The sequence below is a fragment of the Tupaia chinensis genome, unplaced genomic scaffold (genome assembly GCF_000334495.1).
Source record: "Tupaia chinensis unplaced genomic scaffold, TupChi_1.0 Scaffold139927_1, whole genome shotgun sequence".
NCBI classification, from domain to species: Eukaryota; Metazoa; Chordata; class Mammalia; order Scandentia; family Tupaiidae; genus Tupaia; species Tupaia belangeri.
Window position 1 is genome coordinate 221,688 of NW_006199806.1, and position 13,491 is coordinate 235,178.

The window sequence follows — 13,491 nt, forward strand, 5'->3', positions numbered from 1 at the left end:
TCTGAGTCTGTCAGAACAAGGTTAGTTCAAGTACTGGTTTCTTTCTTGGTGGCCCCCTCCTTTCCATAAAACTTTTCTCCAACCTCATGATGGACAGTGGAGAGAAGTAGAACGCTTCTTTCTCAGAATCTTTTAAGATCCTTCATGAGGTAACCAGTAGTGATGTGACCTGGAACATGACAAATCTCTGGGATTCAGTGGCAATAAATGAAGGTTCAATGAAAGCTGGAGAAGAAAGGGGTCTTTAGAAGAAATGTTGAAACCCACAAAAGTACATTTCAAAGGGCTTTACCATATGCAAATTTTAAGATAAAGGGGGGGGGGGCAGTAAAAAATGCAAGTAGGGCCATCTGGATCCCACATGGCTGACTCTGTGGTTCAAGTTCCAGATCTGGTGACTTGAAAAACATACCAAGCCCACGCATGTGTGTGCCCAAAATCCCAGTATGAGAATGGAGGAGAAAGGACTGCAGCATAGCTACTGCCTCTGGGGGATGATTTCTCCATTCTCCTCTTGGGATCTTGGGCACGCATGCACACGCGCCCGGAGTGAGTTTAAGCCGCCAGGTCCGGGACTCGAACTGCGGTCAACTACGTGAGAGTCCAGCGACATAGCCATTACGCTAATTGCTGGTCCCTGGGGGGATGATTTCTTACTTTCCTTCTCTCTCTGTCTATTTCCTGTGAATGTATGTACTCTCTGGCAAACATCTTAAAAAACAAAAATAAAAACAACAACACAGCTTTCAGATTTTATAGAACATGCAGTATCCACTACATTTCTCAGTACCTGTGGACATGCAGTATGAACTGTACTATGGTTGTCTAGCCCTCTCATCCCCCTTGGGCAAATTTTTAAAAAATTTTACATATCTCAGGACCAGCAGTTGGTGTAATGGTTATGTCACTGGATTCCCATGTAGTGAACCACGGTTAGAGTCCCAGACCTGGTGGCTTAAACTCACTCCGGGAGCGTGTGGGTTCGTGCCCAAGATCTCAAGAGAAGAATGGAGAAGGGATTGCGGCATGGCCATCTGCGCTAGGGGGTGATCTCTCACTTTCTATCTCACTGTCTCTCTCTGTCTTTCTGGTAAGCACATACACCCTATAGTAAAAACCTCTCCAAAAAAGAAAAAAGAAAAAAAGTTTTACATCCCTCTTCCACAGCCCCTCATGGGCCCTCATGGGTAAATACATCCATTGTCTGATTATCTCACAATGAATAAGCAAAGCCTACAGAGCTGATCCCACCACACTGATGTGAGATTGTCCAACCACCTCATTTTCTTTTCCTAATATTCCAGAAGGTCAGAGGCAACTATGACCTTGGCTGAAAGCAGCAGCTGTTTCTGGGACAATATTCCTTTCCCATGCCCCATGGAAAGATTTTTAAAATCTAAATACTTAGCCTACAAATGCCTATTTAAATCCTTTTAAAATTGAGATAGACCACTGTTAGTTTGATGATGTTTGGTGTAATAGGAAAGGGCAAATCTGAGAAAGGAACTTCGAAGGTTTCTGTGAATCAGAGTCCATTTGAGTCGTGCTTATCCTGAGAATGCCCAAGTCTGCATAATACATGATTTAATCAACAGTGAATTTTGTAACTACCATGAAGTTGTATGTCAAATGTTGTAACTGATCAGTAGACCCAGAGGAAGAATGATTAAGTGACACAAATTACGTTGTTTAGGGAAGCTAGAGTTCTCATTCCCACCCAGAGCTCACTTCCAGGAGAGAACCACAAGGGGCCAGCAGGTGGTATAGTGGTTAAGGTGCTGGACTCCCACATAGCTGACTGCAGTTTGAGTCCTGGACTTGGAGGCTTGAAAATCACACTGGGCACATGCCCAAAATACTGAGAGAAGACTGGAGGAGAAAGGATCTTGGAACAGTCATCCCCCAGGGGGATGATTTCTCACTTTACCTCTTTCTGTCTCTCTCCTTTGAGTGCACACACCCTATGGCAAAAAAACCTAAAAAATAAAAAAAATAGAGAACCACTGATTTAGTTTCCGTATCAGGAGCAAAACTGAAAGCTGACTACAAGGCTAGCCTGTGGCATGGTGGTGAAGGCATTGGAACCACATGGCTAACTGTGCGGTTCTAGTTCCAGACCCGGTGGCTTGAAAAACACACCAGGTATATGTGCTCAAAATCTCAAGAGGAGAATGGAGAATAAGGGATTGCAACATGGCCACCCCCCGCACCCCCGGGAGTTATTTCTCACATTCTCTCTGTCTCTCCGGCAAGCACAGTGCCCTACAGGAAAGAAAAAAGAAAGAAAGAAAGGAAAAGGAAAAAAAACTAATTACAAACTAGCCTAAATATTAACTTGCTCTGACCTGTTCCATGATCAGACCTGAATGGCTTCAAATCACCTGTCTGCAACAATTCTGAGAGCAACTTTGTGTGTTCTTTTTTTTGATGTAAGAGATGTCGTGCCCCGAGGGGAAGGACTGTGGACTGAGAACCTATAGACAGAGAAAAGTGGGGGTCAGGCGGACTGCGGCATCTCTGATGGAGACTGCTTATTCTTTTAAACGGGAGATAAAGTCGTGAGCTTCCGATACTGACTGCAGCTGTGCAGTAGCTAAACAAGCCTCTTCTGGCCTTCTCTGGCTCACACTCCGCTTTCTTTATCTGTCCTACCCGGCAGTGGATTACGTCTTGTCAGAGCTTTTGCTTGCCCTGCAGCACCGCACAAGGACTGTATCTACTTTAAGGCACTCCCTGCATTTTTTTCCCCCTGGCGTCAAACGCTGATTTGCCCTGCTCTTGTCTGTAACACTGACTTCTGGCTCTGCCTGCCAGAACACCAACATTCCCAAGCCTAACTTTGCCAGGTTAATGAGGCCCATGCTGATGTTCTGGGACTGGGAATCTATGATCCTGGCCTACTTTACTCCTTGTATTGTGGCTATCCACACTCCTCACAGTAGTCCTTTCATCTGTCACGCCCCACAAAGGCTCTGCCAAATAGCCCTAGCTGTTTTGAACAGTAAAATAACAAGATGATGGTGTTTTAAACCTGAACACAGGCTGTAGGACAGGCCAGGGGTGAGGGCAGAGGGAGAGACAGCAGGAAGATATGGAGATGGAAACCTCCTTTTAGGTGCTGTCACACACGGAAGTCCTAGTGGGCTGTGTAAAGGAGATAGGATAGCTCCGGCATGGACAAGACCCAGCAGATGTGAAAAAGGAGGGAGCATGGCAAGACAGATTGACACTGAGTTTGTGTGTGCTGGCTAAGCCCCTAGTCACCATTCATAACACTGTTTCTATGGGAAGAAATTTTCAGAGTTGAAAAAACAGATTTATAAACGAACTTTTGGAACCTGGCCTTTTTTTTTTTTTTTTTGGAGAGGTTTTCGCTATAGGGTGCATGCGCTCACCAGACAGACAGAGACAGAAAGCAAGAAATCACCCCCCAGGAGGGATGGCCACGCCGCAATCCCTTCTCCTCCATTCTCCTCTCGGGATCTTGGGCACGCACGCACACGTTCCTGGCATGAGTTTCAAGCCACCCGGTCCGGGACGCGAGCTGTGGTCAACTACATGGGAGTCCAGCGACATAGACATTACGCTAACTGCTGGTCCCAAACCTGGCCACTTTTAAGTTGGGTGGCGGAGGGGAGAGGGTGATGACCAGATACAAAAAAAGTCTTGCGATTTTATTTATTTGATAATAAAGTGACAGTGAGAGGGGCCCCATCTGAATGATCTTTTTTTTTTTTTTAACCTTCTCATCAGAATTCTAGCCCATGCCCAACAATGGCTACTGGAAGTTCTGTAGGCCTTAGCTCTTGACCTGCTCTTTGTGACAAAAACAGATGCCACCTCTCTCCCTCTGCTTTCTCACGTCTCCCTTCAGGGCTGGAAGAACACTAGTCCTCTTTCATTCTGAACCAGAGAGTCCCTCCCTCTGGGATTCCTTTCACTGAGGGATACTGTACCAAATTTATCACGACCTCTACTTCCTTCTTTTCTGCCTTTTTCTTGTCAAATGTCATCTCCCCCATTTTAAAACCAATTATTTTAAAGATAAAAGTACCACTTGCTCATTACAGAAAATCTGGAAGCTAAAAAAAGTATCAGGAAAAGTCAAAGTATTCATGATCATACCACCGAAACATAGCATATTACTTTCCAGAATTTTCTGATGATATACAACATACACATTTTTCATAATTAGATAATGCTACATCTTGCTTATGCACAAATATTAGGTCATCAAGGAAAGTCATGACACATTCTTGCATACAAAAATATGTCATGACTTTCCCCGATGACCCAATACTTTTCTAAGGTAGTAATTAAAAACACTTTTGTAGCTTCATAAAATCTAACAGATATAACCTGAATTTAATTATCCCCTACAGCTGGATTTCTTTCCCATTTTTTACTATTAATGGAATAGTGATGGAATTTGTGATGGAATTTCTAATTTCTTAGAATAAAATTCTGGCAGTGAATAGTTAAGAAGTATGAGCCCTATCAAGTTTCTCAGTATCTATAGCAAATTGCTTTCCAGAAAGGGTGAACCAATTTATACATGCACCAGTAGCTGACAAGAATTCCTATCTCACTACCCTACAATAACACGGTGAGGATCTGAACCCTCACTTGTTCTCAACAGGTTCTATATATAAAACACTAATCTTCCTTTGATTGCTCAAATGACCAAGCAGTATGTGTCTCCACCTTTGCCTCACCACCATTTTATTTCCCTTCCATGTTTCTTCTCCCACTTTACTAAAATCGCTCTAAGAACATTAGTGATCACTTCCCAGTCACATTGAATATATTTTTGTGATTCTCACCATTAGCTTATTTGACTCTACACTTCCCATCCTTGGGGCCATCTGACTTTACTCTTCACATTCAAGGACTCAGTCTCTCCTCACAGCTCCAAACTCCATGAACTATTTTCTTCAATGTCCTCTTTGTCACTTCCTATTACTTACAACGTCATGCCAACCAGATTCCGTCCTTACTGATGTGTTACTCGGTAATCACTCTGCGAGGAGCCCTCTATTCTGTTTCAATAATCGGCTTCACACTGATGGCTTTCATATCTTCATTTCCATAACTTTACCCTTCCTTTATCCCCAGGTCTTCAACTCAGAGCCCCATCATCCTCTACAACTCAAAGTCATTTACAGCTCAATAATGCACCATCTTCTCTGCCAAACTAATAGAAATCTTTGGTGATATTTGAGATTATTTCCCTAACTTTCTAATTTCTGATGATGGGTGAGGTAAGCTCCATACATTGAGCTCTCCTCCCCCTTCCTCTTCACCCTCTCTCCCTGAGATCCAGCTGCAGGCCTAGATGGACCTTCTGAGCCTCTCATAACCATTTTCTTACTTCAAGCAACTGGCCTGTGGCCAGGAAAGGTGTACCTTTCCTGACTTTTACTACAGGAAAGGACGCATGCACAGCTCTCCCACATGAACATCACAAGATTAGAGGCACTAAACCCTACCCTACACATACTCTGCTGATTCTGTTAATCGATAAGCTCATCTGGTATTATAACCCCTAAACAATGTGTGTCTTTACTGGATTTATGCACGCTTTCTTCTTTTTTTTTTTTTTGAAGAGGTTTTTGCTATAGGGCGCATGCGATCGCCAGAAAAACACAGAGACAGAAAGTGAGAAATCACTCCCCAAGGGGGATGGCCACGCCATAATCCCTTGTCCTCCATTCTCCTCTTAGGATCTTGGACACGCATGCACATGCACCCAGCGTGAGTTTAAGCCAGCGGGTCTGAGACTTGAACAGCAGTCAACTACATGGGAGTTCAGCGACATAGTCATTATGCTAACTGCTGGTCCATCACTGAAGTCTTGATGTCAGTAGTGTACTAGCTCTTGGGAGGCATCGGCAGTATCTGCCATTAACCTTCATCATAGCAGGTTTTGAGCTACCACTGTAACATCACAGATTACAATACCAGGAAGCAATATGCACAAAGCCAGTAGGAACAGGACACCAGAGCAACACTTATAATTTACTCTGTAATCTAGAATTTACTATACAGTTGACCCTTGAACATGGGCTTCAATTCCATGGGTCCACTTATATGTGGATTTTTTCCCAGTAAATACTATACACATACTTCCCTCATGATTTTAATGACATTTCTTTCCTCTAGTTTATTATAAAAACAGAGTACATAATATATGTGACATACAAAACATGTGTTAATTATTTATGCTACTGGTAAGGCCTCAGATCAACGGTAGGTTATTAGTAGTTAAGTTTTGGAGGAATCAAAGAGTTATATCTAGAGTTTCAAAATACACAGAGGGTTGGCACCGCTAACTCCCATGCTGTTCAAGGGTCAACTATAGGGCCCAGCAGGTGGCATGGTAGTTAGGGGTGCTGGACTCCCACATGGCCAACCATGATTTGAGTCCTGGACCTGGTGGCTTGCTGTCTCACGCTCTCTTTCTCTCATTCTGTCACTCTCTGGTCAAATTAAAATAAATAAATAAAGTTAGATAAAATAATTCTAAAAAAAAAAAAAGAGTCAATTGTATACTATTCTTTTGTTTAAGCTTTGCTATAGGGCATGTGTGTTCACTAGAAAGACAGAGAGAGAGGGAAAGTGAGCAATCAAGTCACGGGGGGGATGGCCATGATGCAATCCTATTTTCTCAGGATTCTGGGCATGCATGCACATATGCCCTGTGAAATTTTAAGTTGCTGGGTCTGGGACTCAAACTATGCAGTTGGTCATGTGGGATCTAGTGCTTTAATCTCCACACCACCTGCTGGCCCAAATGGTATACTCTTTTAACAGGCTTTTGAGATGTATTATAGAGGTTTGTTTGTTCAGTGCAATGCATTAACCTATAAAGTGAGACAGTCCATTGATTTTAGAGCTTTCGTGTTGCACAGGGCACACAGTTTGTGCTCAATTAAAAACCTGTTGGTCAGGCCTGGAGGGGGGTGATAAGCAAAGCCAAAGATGAAGAGGTCAAAATGAGCATGTTGTGGCTTAGAGTTGGCTAGCAAGGACAAACAAAATAAACAATAAAGGAGCAGAACGTGGTGGAAATTAATCAGAATGGGAGCTAGGAGATACTGTTATGTCCCAACCTTATACCTGTGTGATACTCACAAAGTCAATTCCTTCTTGGCCCTTACATTTTTTTCATCTGATAAAATTAAGGGACTGGACTACATAACTTATAAGACAGCTCTCAACTCTAATGTTCTGGGGTGTGGATTAAACTGACAAGAAGGGAGCCCATGGTCTATTGCATTGGTAATAATAAATTCATTTTAAAATTTGACCAGTCAACAGAGTTCAGGGGAGCAAAATTTTTCTGAAAGTATGAAGAAATATTCTTGTAAGGTCATTGCATTCCTTTGACCTAATAATCACCCCACTGAAAGATACAATGTCTGAAAGTTATGTCTATTTTACTATACTTTCCAGAGAAAAGAAGTATGAAAACACCTCTGTAGCTGCAGCATGTTTAGATGTTTCCTAGTGTCCCTTATCTAAAAAAGTATGTATTGCCTATGTACGTACTATGGCTGGGCCCTGAGAAGTGCTGAGGATTTACAAAAAGCAAAATAGACTCTGTCTTTACTCTCATAGAACCCAAGGTAGTCTGAGTCAGTAGCCATTTAGTTCCCAATAATCTGCATCAGCGCTTAAACAAAAAAGTTTATTTATTTATGGGGAGAGAGAAGGAGGGGAGAAAAGAAAGAGAAGAAGGGAAGGAGGGAGGGAGAAACTGATTTCTGGCAGGGTCTTGCCATGTTGGGACCCTCCTATCCCAGCCAACTGGGACTACAGGAGCTTGCTTCTGCACCTGGCCTGTTTTAAATGGGGCTGGAAACCAAACCAAGGCGTCCCATGTGGCCTTGGCCTCTGAGTAGCAGCATCTTAGCAGCATATGCCAACATGGCTGAGCCTGTGTCAGAGCACACTGCTCTGAGTAATGGGTGTAAGCTATGGACCCTCTCTCTCTCAAAAACAGGCACATAATCATAAAAATATGAATATTATTTTGGAGGTTCTTAGGGTTTCTCATATGTAGAGGTGTCCAAGTACCAAAAGTTAACAAACCTTGACCTATACCTACAATTACATCTACAAAAAAACTAAACAAACTTAAGTTCATAAAAGCCTATGTTTACTAAGGGAGTACGGCAAAAATTTCCAATAGAAACAATTAAAGGTAAAGGTTCACATTTAAGGCACCACGTTTTGATTATGTAAGATGTCATTCACATGGAGTATGTTATTCCAAAGAATAGTTTGAATTAAAGTTTGTCTACATTATGTTTCTATTTGATCTATTATGTTTTGGTTAAAGTTGCTTATTCAATCAGTCTCTTTCATCAAAAGCCATTTGCATCTGTTGTGTACTTCTACTCCACAAATAAATCTGCATTTTACAACTCTTCATTTCACATTATGATACACAATTAGCTATGACAAATACAAATACGCAGACACATATCCTGAATGAGCAACCGCGAAGAGAACAAAGTACAGAACTAGAAGGTACCAACTCCTCTCTTGACTCTAACAATTTTGGCAAACTAATCTTGGACAAATCATTTAACTCTCTGGCCTATGTTTATTCCATTAAAAAGCAGAGAGGAGACAAGACTTACCTGAGAGTACTATGAAAAATAAAATAATGTATTTCTAAGTGTTTACTCTAAGATGGGCAAAAGTGAGTAAAAGAGCAGATTCTTTAGAGTTGCTTACAAAACATCAGACATTTACAGGTCATTCAGAGAGTTGCTCATACAACAATCTTAGTGTGCTGTTAAACTTCTTCTAGCTGAAATAAAATAAATAGTTCTTAAATTGTTCAAGGAATTTTGTTTTGGTTAAGTGCCCAACACAGAAGTTCTCAAACATCAGAAATCTGCAGAGAGGCTTTGGAATTTTCATAATGCATAAATATATTCTCAAGGCAAAAAGGTGAGTCACGTACAACACACTTAATCCCAAGTATAGTCAAAGTCCTTTCCATGCAGTCTAACTTTTTTACAAAGCAATAATGAAAAGCTCTGTAATAGTGAACAGCATGTACAAAAAAGACTGTATGTCAATTAGTTCAACAAAACTGACAAAAATCAACAAAATCATTTAAAGTATTAGGGCCTTTCTTTTCTTTTCTTTTTTCTGAAGGTGTTCCTAGCTTTTAGAAGTCTGTGATACCCTTCACTTTGAGACATGTTTTCCAGTCCTTTCTCCACTGGAACACAAGATAAGCCATGTAACAGCTAACTTTTTTGGCTATGTATCAAACTTGTGAAACTATTCAACATTTATCATTATTATTATTTTGCATTACTTCATTTACAGTAGCCAAAGTCTGGGGTTGAGGCATGGAATAAAAAATCATTACACCTTACCAAATCTCATAAAGGAGACTCAAAGAGTAAACTGCCTCTGTATCTAGTAAAAATCAAGGTGCAACCCTAATTTCTCAAACCCTATCACGCCAAGGCTCTGCTGCTCCCCATAAGGTGACTTAAGCTCTTATTACCTGACTGCAAATTACCCACCACACAAATGTCCACTGCAGATCTCACATTTACATAACACTTTTTCCCAAGAAATTCAAAGCACTTAATTGTAGCATTATTACCATCCTGTGAAGCCTTCGAAACCTCTCGTCTAATCAGACCCTTAATGGATGAAAGTCCAGACTCAAGGTTTCTGAGAGCAGGGATAGAAGGGGCTAAGGGAGGAGACTCTGTCACAGATAGGTAAGGATAGCTTGGAAAGCTGAATGAGTGGGGCAGTGGGAAGTTTTAGGGATGGCAGACGCATAAAGGACTGAGCTCAGAAGAGGCTGGGATAGGAGAAAGGTGGGGGCAAAGGGCCGTTAAGTTGGTCGAAACTGGGAAAATAAAGAGCCAAGGGGGAGGGTAACTCCAGGCCAGCCCCCTCCATCTGCTTAGCACGTATCCGCTCGGTCTTTGTTTTCCCCCAGTACTGCCACTAAGGGGGCGAGCCTCCGAGTAAGTAGATGGGACAGTGTCATGGAATGGAGCCAACTCGGGCCCAGGAACATCCATTCCACCCCCGCGGCCGTGCGGGCTCCACTCCCTCCCCCAGCCCGGCCTGCATCTCACCTGCCACCAGGCGCAGGCTGCGGAGGCTCCCCATGGCCGCCTACCACGCTGACCAGCACGACACCTCAACGGAACGGCGGTGGCGCTGGTGCGCTCAATGTCACCGAGAACCGTAGTGGGAAGGACGCAGGCAGGGCCGGAGGGCAGAACGGGTGGAACGTGGGGCGGAGCCAGCGGGCTGGCCGGGCGTGAGTGACGCGCGGTGCGTGAGGGACGTGCGCGGAGCGCCCCGCCCGCCGCGCCCCGGTCCGCGCTGGCGGCGCCTGGCTTTGGAATGACGGCCGTGGAGGGTGGGTGTCAGGGGACAGTTTAATTCTCTGCATCAACCAAAGAACCCGTTTATAATAGGAGGGGAAAAAATGTAGAGCCTTTGTGAGTTGTAAACTCCTTGAAGTGCACACCGAAAAACAGTTCTTCTAGTGTTTTCGGCAAATACACGCTCTACCAAAAACACGTGATTGGACTCGGTGCCCAGTAGCCCTGTATCTCGGGTTTTGGAGTAAACCTCAGGCTAACATGAGAACTAAAGTGTACATTGTCCATTATTGTTTACTTATTTTCTTTTATTTACTTATTTCCTTTAAAACATTTCATTTCCACCACTAAACACCTTTCTCCACCGATACCTATAATCCACAGTGCTACAAATGCTTCTCTCCGACACCTTTGGGACCACGCTTCTTAGTGGTCCCAAATTCCTAATGAACAAAGGCCCCGTGGCTCTAGGAAGGCGGCCGGAGTGAGGCGTGGGTGTGGGAATGGGATAAACACTCGAATGAGAGGGATTGTAAAAGCCTCATTTGCTTAAGAGTTTTTCCTCGAGCGAACTGGTTGGTGTGACCGCGACTTGTTTCCCTTTTCGTAAAAGGGGATTGAGCAAACGATCCCTTCAAGTTCTGACAGTCTTCGACCCACGCGTTTGAGTCAGTTTTCAGGAGGGTATGTTGAAGCATAACAGAAGGGCGACAGTTTCTATATGGACAGGGACCAGAGACACCACAAACCCTACTACGTTCAACTTTCTAGCTGACACTTCTCCTGGACTATTTTTTCTTGGTCAGGCGGCGCCGCGGCCACCTTTGCTCCGCGGTGATTGGCCTGCACAGGGGTCCTCGCGTTTGTCCAATATGGCGGCGCCCAGTGGCGGTGTGAACTGTGAAGAGTTCGCCGAGTTCCAGGTGATGGGGTTTTTCTCATGTGCCAGGCGTGTCCTACCTTTTGTCCCCAGACCCTATCCCCTAGTCTGGCCTAGGAGGGGGAATGGACCAGTTGTGGAAAAAAGCGGGCAGTCCGAGGTTCTTTCTTCAAGCTGTTGGAGGTCATGAGGGGCGCGGGTTTGGCCTTAGGGTGTGAGGCTGCTTCGTTAGGGGGTTGGGGGTGGTGGTCATAGTTTTCCCTCCCTCTGCTAGCCTTGACCAGGGAACTTTGTCGTTCCCAAGCGGTAAAGCCCGGCTCGAGCTCCATGGGTACCGAGTGTAGTGAATTGTAGCAATCCCCTGAACTCAGTTCCCAGCCTTTGCCATTCCTCTCCTACTTTTCTTTAAGTCGAGCTTTTACCGGAGAGAAGAAAGTGGAGGAGAGAGCATGTACTTGATTAGACACTTAATACAGTTTATTATGTCGGTGGGACAGAACGTTTGGAAGCTTGGAGGGAGGATTAATTCTTCCACGTGTTCTGAGGCTGTTGCCTTCCTAACCATTAGAGAAGATGTAGCGTTTAAGAAAAAGGCCGTGTCTTTTTACATACAGACACTAGTGGTCTAAGGTTAATTATTAACCCACGAATTCGAGAACAGGGATCTGGATTTTGACCGACTTGCCAGGAAAGTTACGTGTTGCAGTGCTGGTATAAATGCTGCTGTTTAGATACAGTGTTGAATTTTTTTAAAAAAATTATGTTAATAAGATACTGCGTTTAGCTAACTAGAGATATTGAAAAATAGTTTTATTTATAATTAATCTATCTGTAGTAGTGCTTTGAACAGCTTGTATGTAGGTACATTTTGAATCTAACCTCAACAGACTGAATTATTTGACAACTAGCATTTGGCCAGAAGTTTATGTGAGGTCTTTCCACTATTCATTGCCCCTGTTGACTACTTTGGCTGCTCCTCAGACTAGATTAGCACAATAGCAGATCAGAGTGCTCACTAAATACAAATACTTGTAAGAACTCTTAATAAAATAGAGAAAGACTGTGGGTTTCCTAAGTAAATGGAATATTTAAGGTTAACTGGCTCATTTGTTGCCTTGGTCTTGTCACAGGTACTGTGATATAGCTTGAGTTAATGAGTTAATTATAATTGAACAATACTAGCCTTACGGTCTTGGGAGAGTCCTGGCTAGGGAGTTGGATGTTCTGGGTGCTAGTACTACTTCTGCCTTAACAGCTTGACCTTGGACATACTGCTTAACACTTTCAGGAATTAACTTGAATCTGTAAAATAAGATTATGTTAAGTAACATTGAAAACTGCTTTCATCCATGTAATTTTTTGAATCACTAAAACCAGATTTCAAAAGATCTCTCTGAACTGTTAAAACATCCAGCAGTGCTAAGGCCAGCAGGTAGCAGGTGGTAGGTGGCAGGGAGGATAAGGTACTGAATCCCACATGACTGATTGCACAGTTTCGCGGACCCACTGGCTTGAAAAACAAACCAGGCACGTGTATGTGCATACCCAAAATCCCAAGAGGAGAATGGAGAGGGGATTGTGGCACAGTGGCCATCCCCCTCAAGGGATGATATCCCTCTGGCTCTCTGCCCACAACCCCTCCCCTCCCAGAGTGCACACACCCTGTAACAAATTTTAAAACAACAAAAACATCCAGCAGTGCTGAAAGAACACTAATTTTTCTTTTGGATGGTCAGATAAGATGTTAGTAGAACAAAAACTAAACTGTCTTACCTAACCATCCCATTCACAAAGAAATTTGGGACCAGCAGTTAGCGTAATGGCTACTCCCATGTAGTAGACCACGGTTTGCGTCTTGGACCCGGTGGCTTAAACTCATACTGGGCGCGTGTGTGTGCGTGCCCAAGATCCCGAGAGGAGATCTATAAGGCACTTGCTCTTGCCAGAAAGACAGAGACAGAGAGACAGAAAGCAAGAAATCACCCCACACCACAATCCCTTCTCCTCCATTCTCTTGAGATCTTGGGTATGCACACACACCTACCCGGTGTGAGTTTAAGCTACTGGGTTCAGGACTCGAGCCACGCTCAACTACATGGGAGTCCAGTGACATAGCCATTATGCCAACTGTTGGTCCCTAAAAAGTTATATATTTTTCAGCCATAAAAAACAAGGCCCTGGAATTTGATAGAAAGTGGACGAATATAGAAGATTTGTTGCTGTGTGAAG

At 43.5% G+C, this 13,491-nt stretch overlaps 2 protein-coding genes across 7 annotated transcripts in view; one reads left to right on the top strand and one right to left on the bottom strand.

Annotated features, from left to right (window-relative positions):
• The window catches only part of FAM162A (family with sequence similarity 162 member A), a 29,589-nt gene extending 19,315 nt beyond the window's left edge, over positions 1-10,274 (bottom strand). Inside the window, exon 1 of the mRNA XM_006162357.3 lies at positions 10,128-10,274. Coding sequence (XP_006162419.1) covers positions 10,128-10,161 — 34 coding nt within the window. The 5' untranslated portion in view covers positions 10,162-10,274. The remainder of the gene's footprint in view (positions 1-10,127) is intronic.
• A 761-nt stretch (positions 10,275-11,035) lies between these two features.
• Positions 11,036-13,491, top strand: part of MIX23 (mitochondrial matrix import factor 23) — a 37,452-nt gene continuing 34,996 nt past the window's right edge. For 3 of the 6 annotated variants that reach the window (XM_027765901.1, XM_027765902.1, XM_027765903.1), the window contains exon 1: positions 11,240-11,305. In XM_027765901.1, coding sequence (XP_027621702.1) covers positions 11,255-11,305 — 51 coding nt within the window. In that variant the 5' untranslated portion in view covers positions 11,240-11,254. Of the gene's footprint in view, positions 11,306-13,491 lie in introns of all 6 variants that reach the window. The other 3 variants (XM_027765904.1, XM_006162359.3, XM_027765905.1) reach the window with 3 other exon arrangements.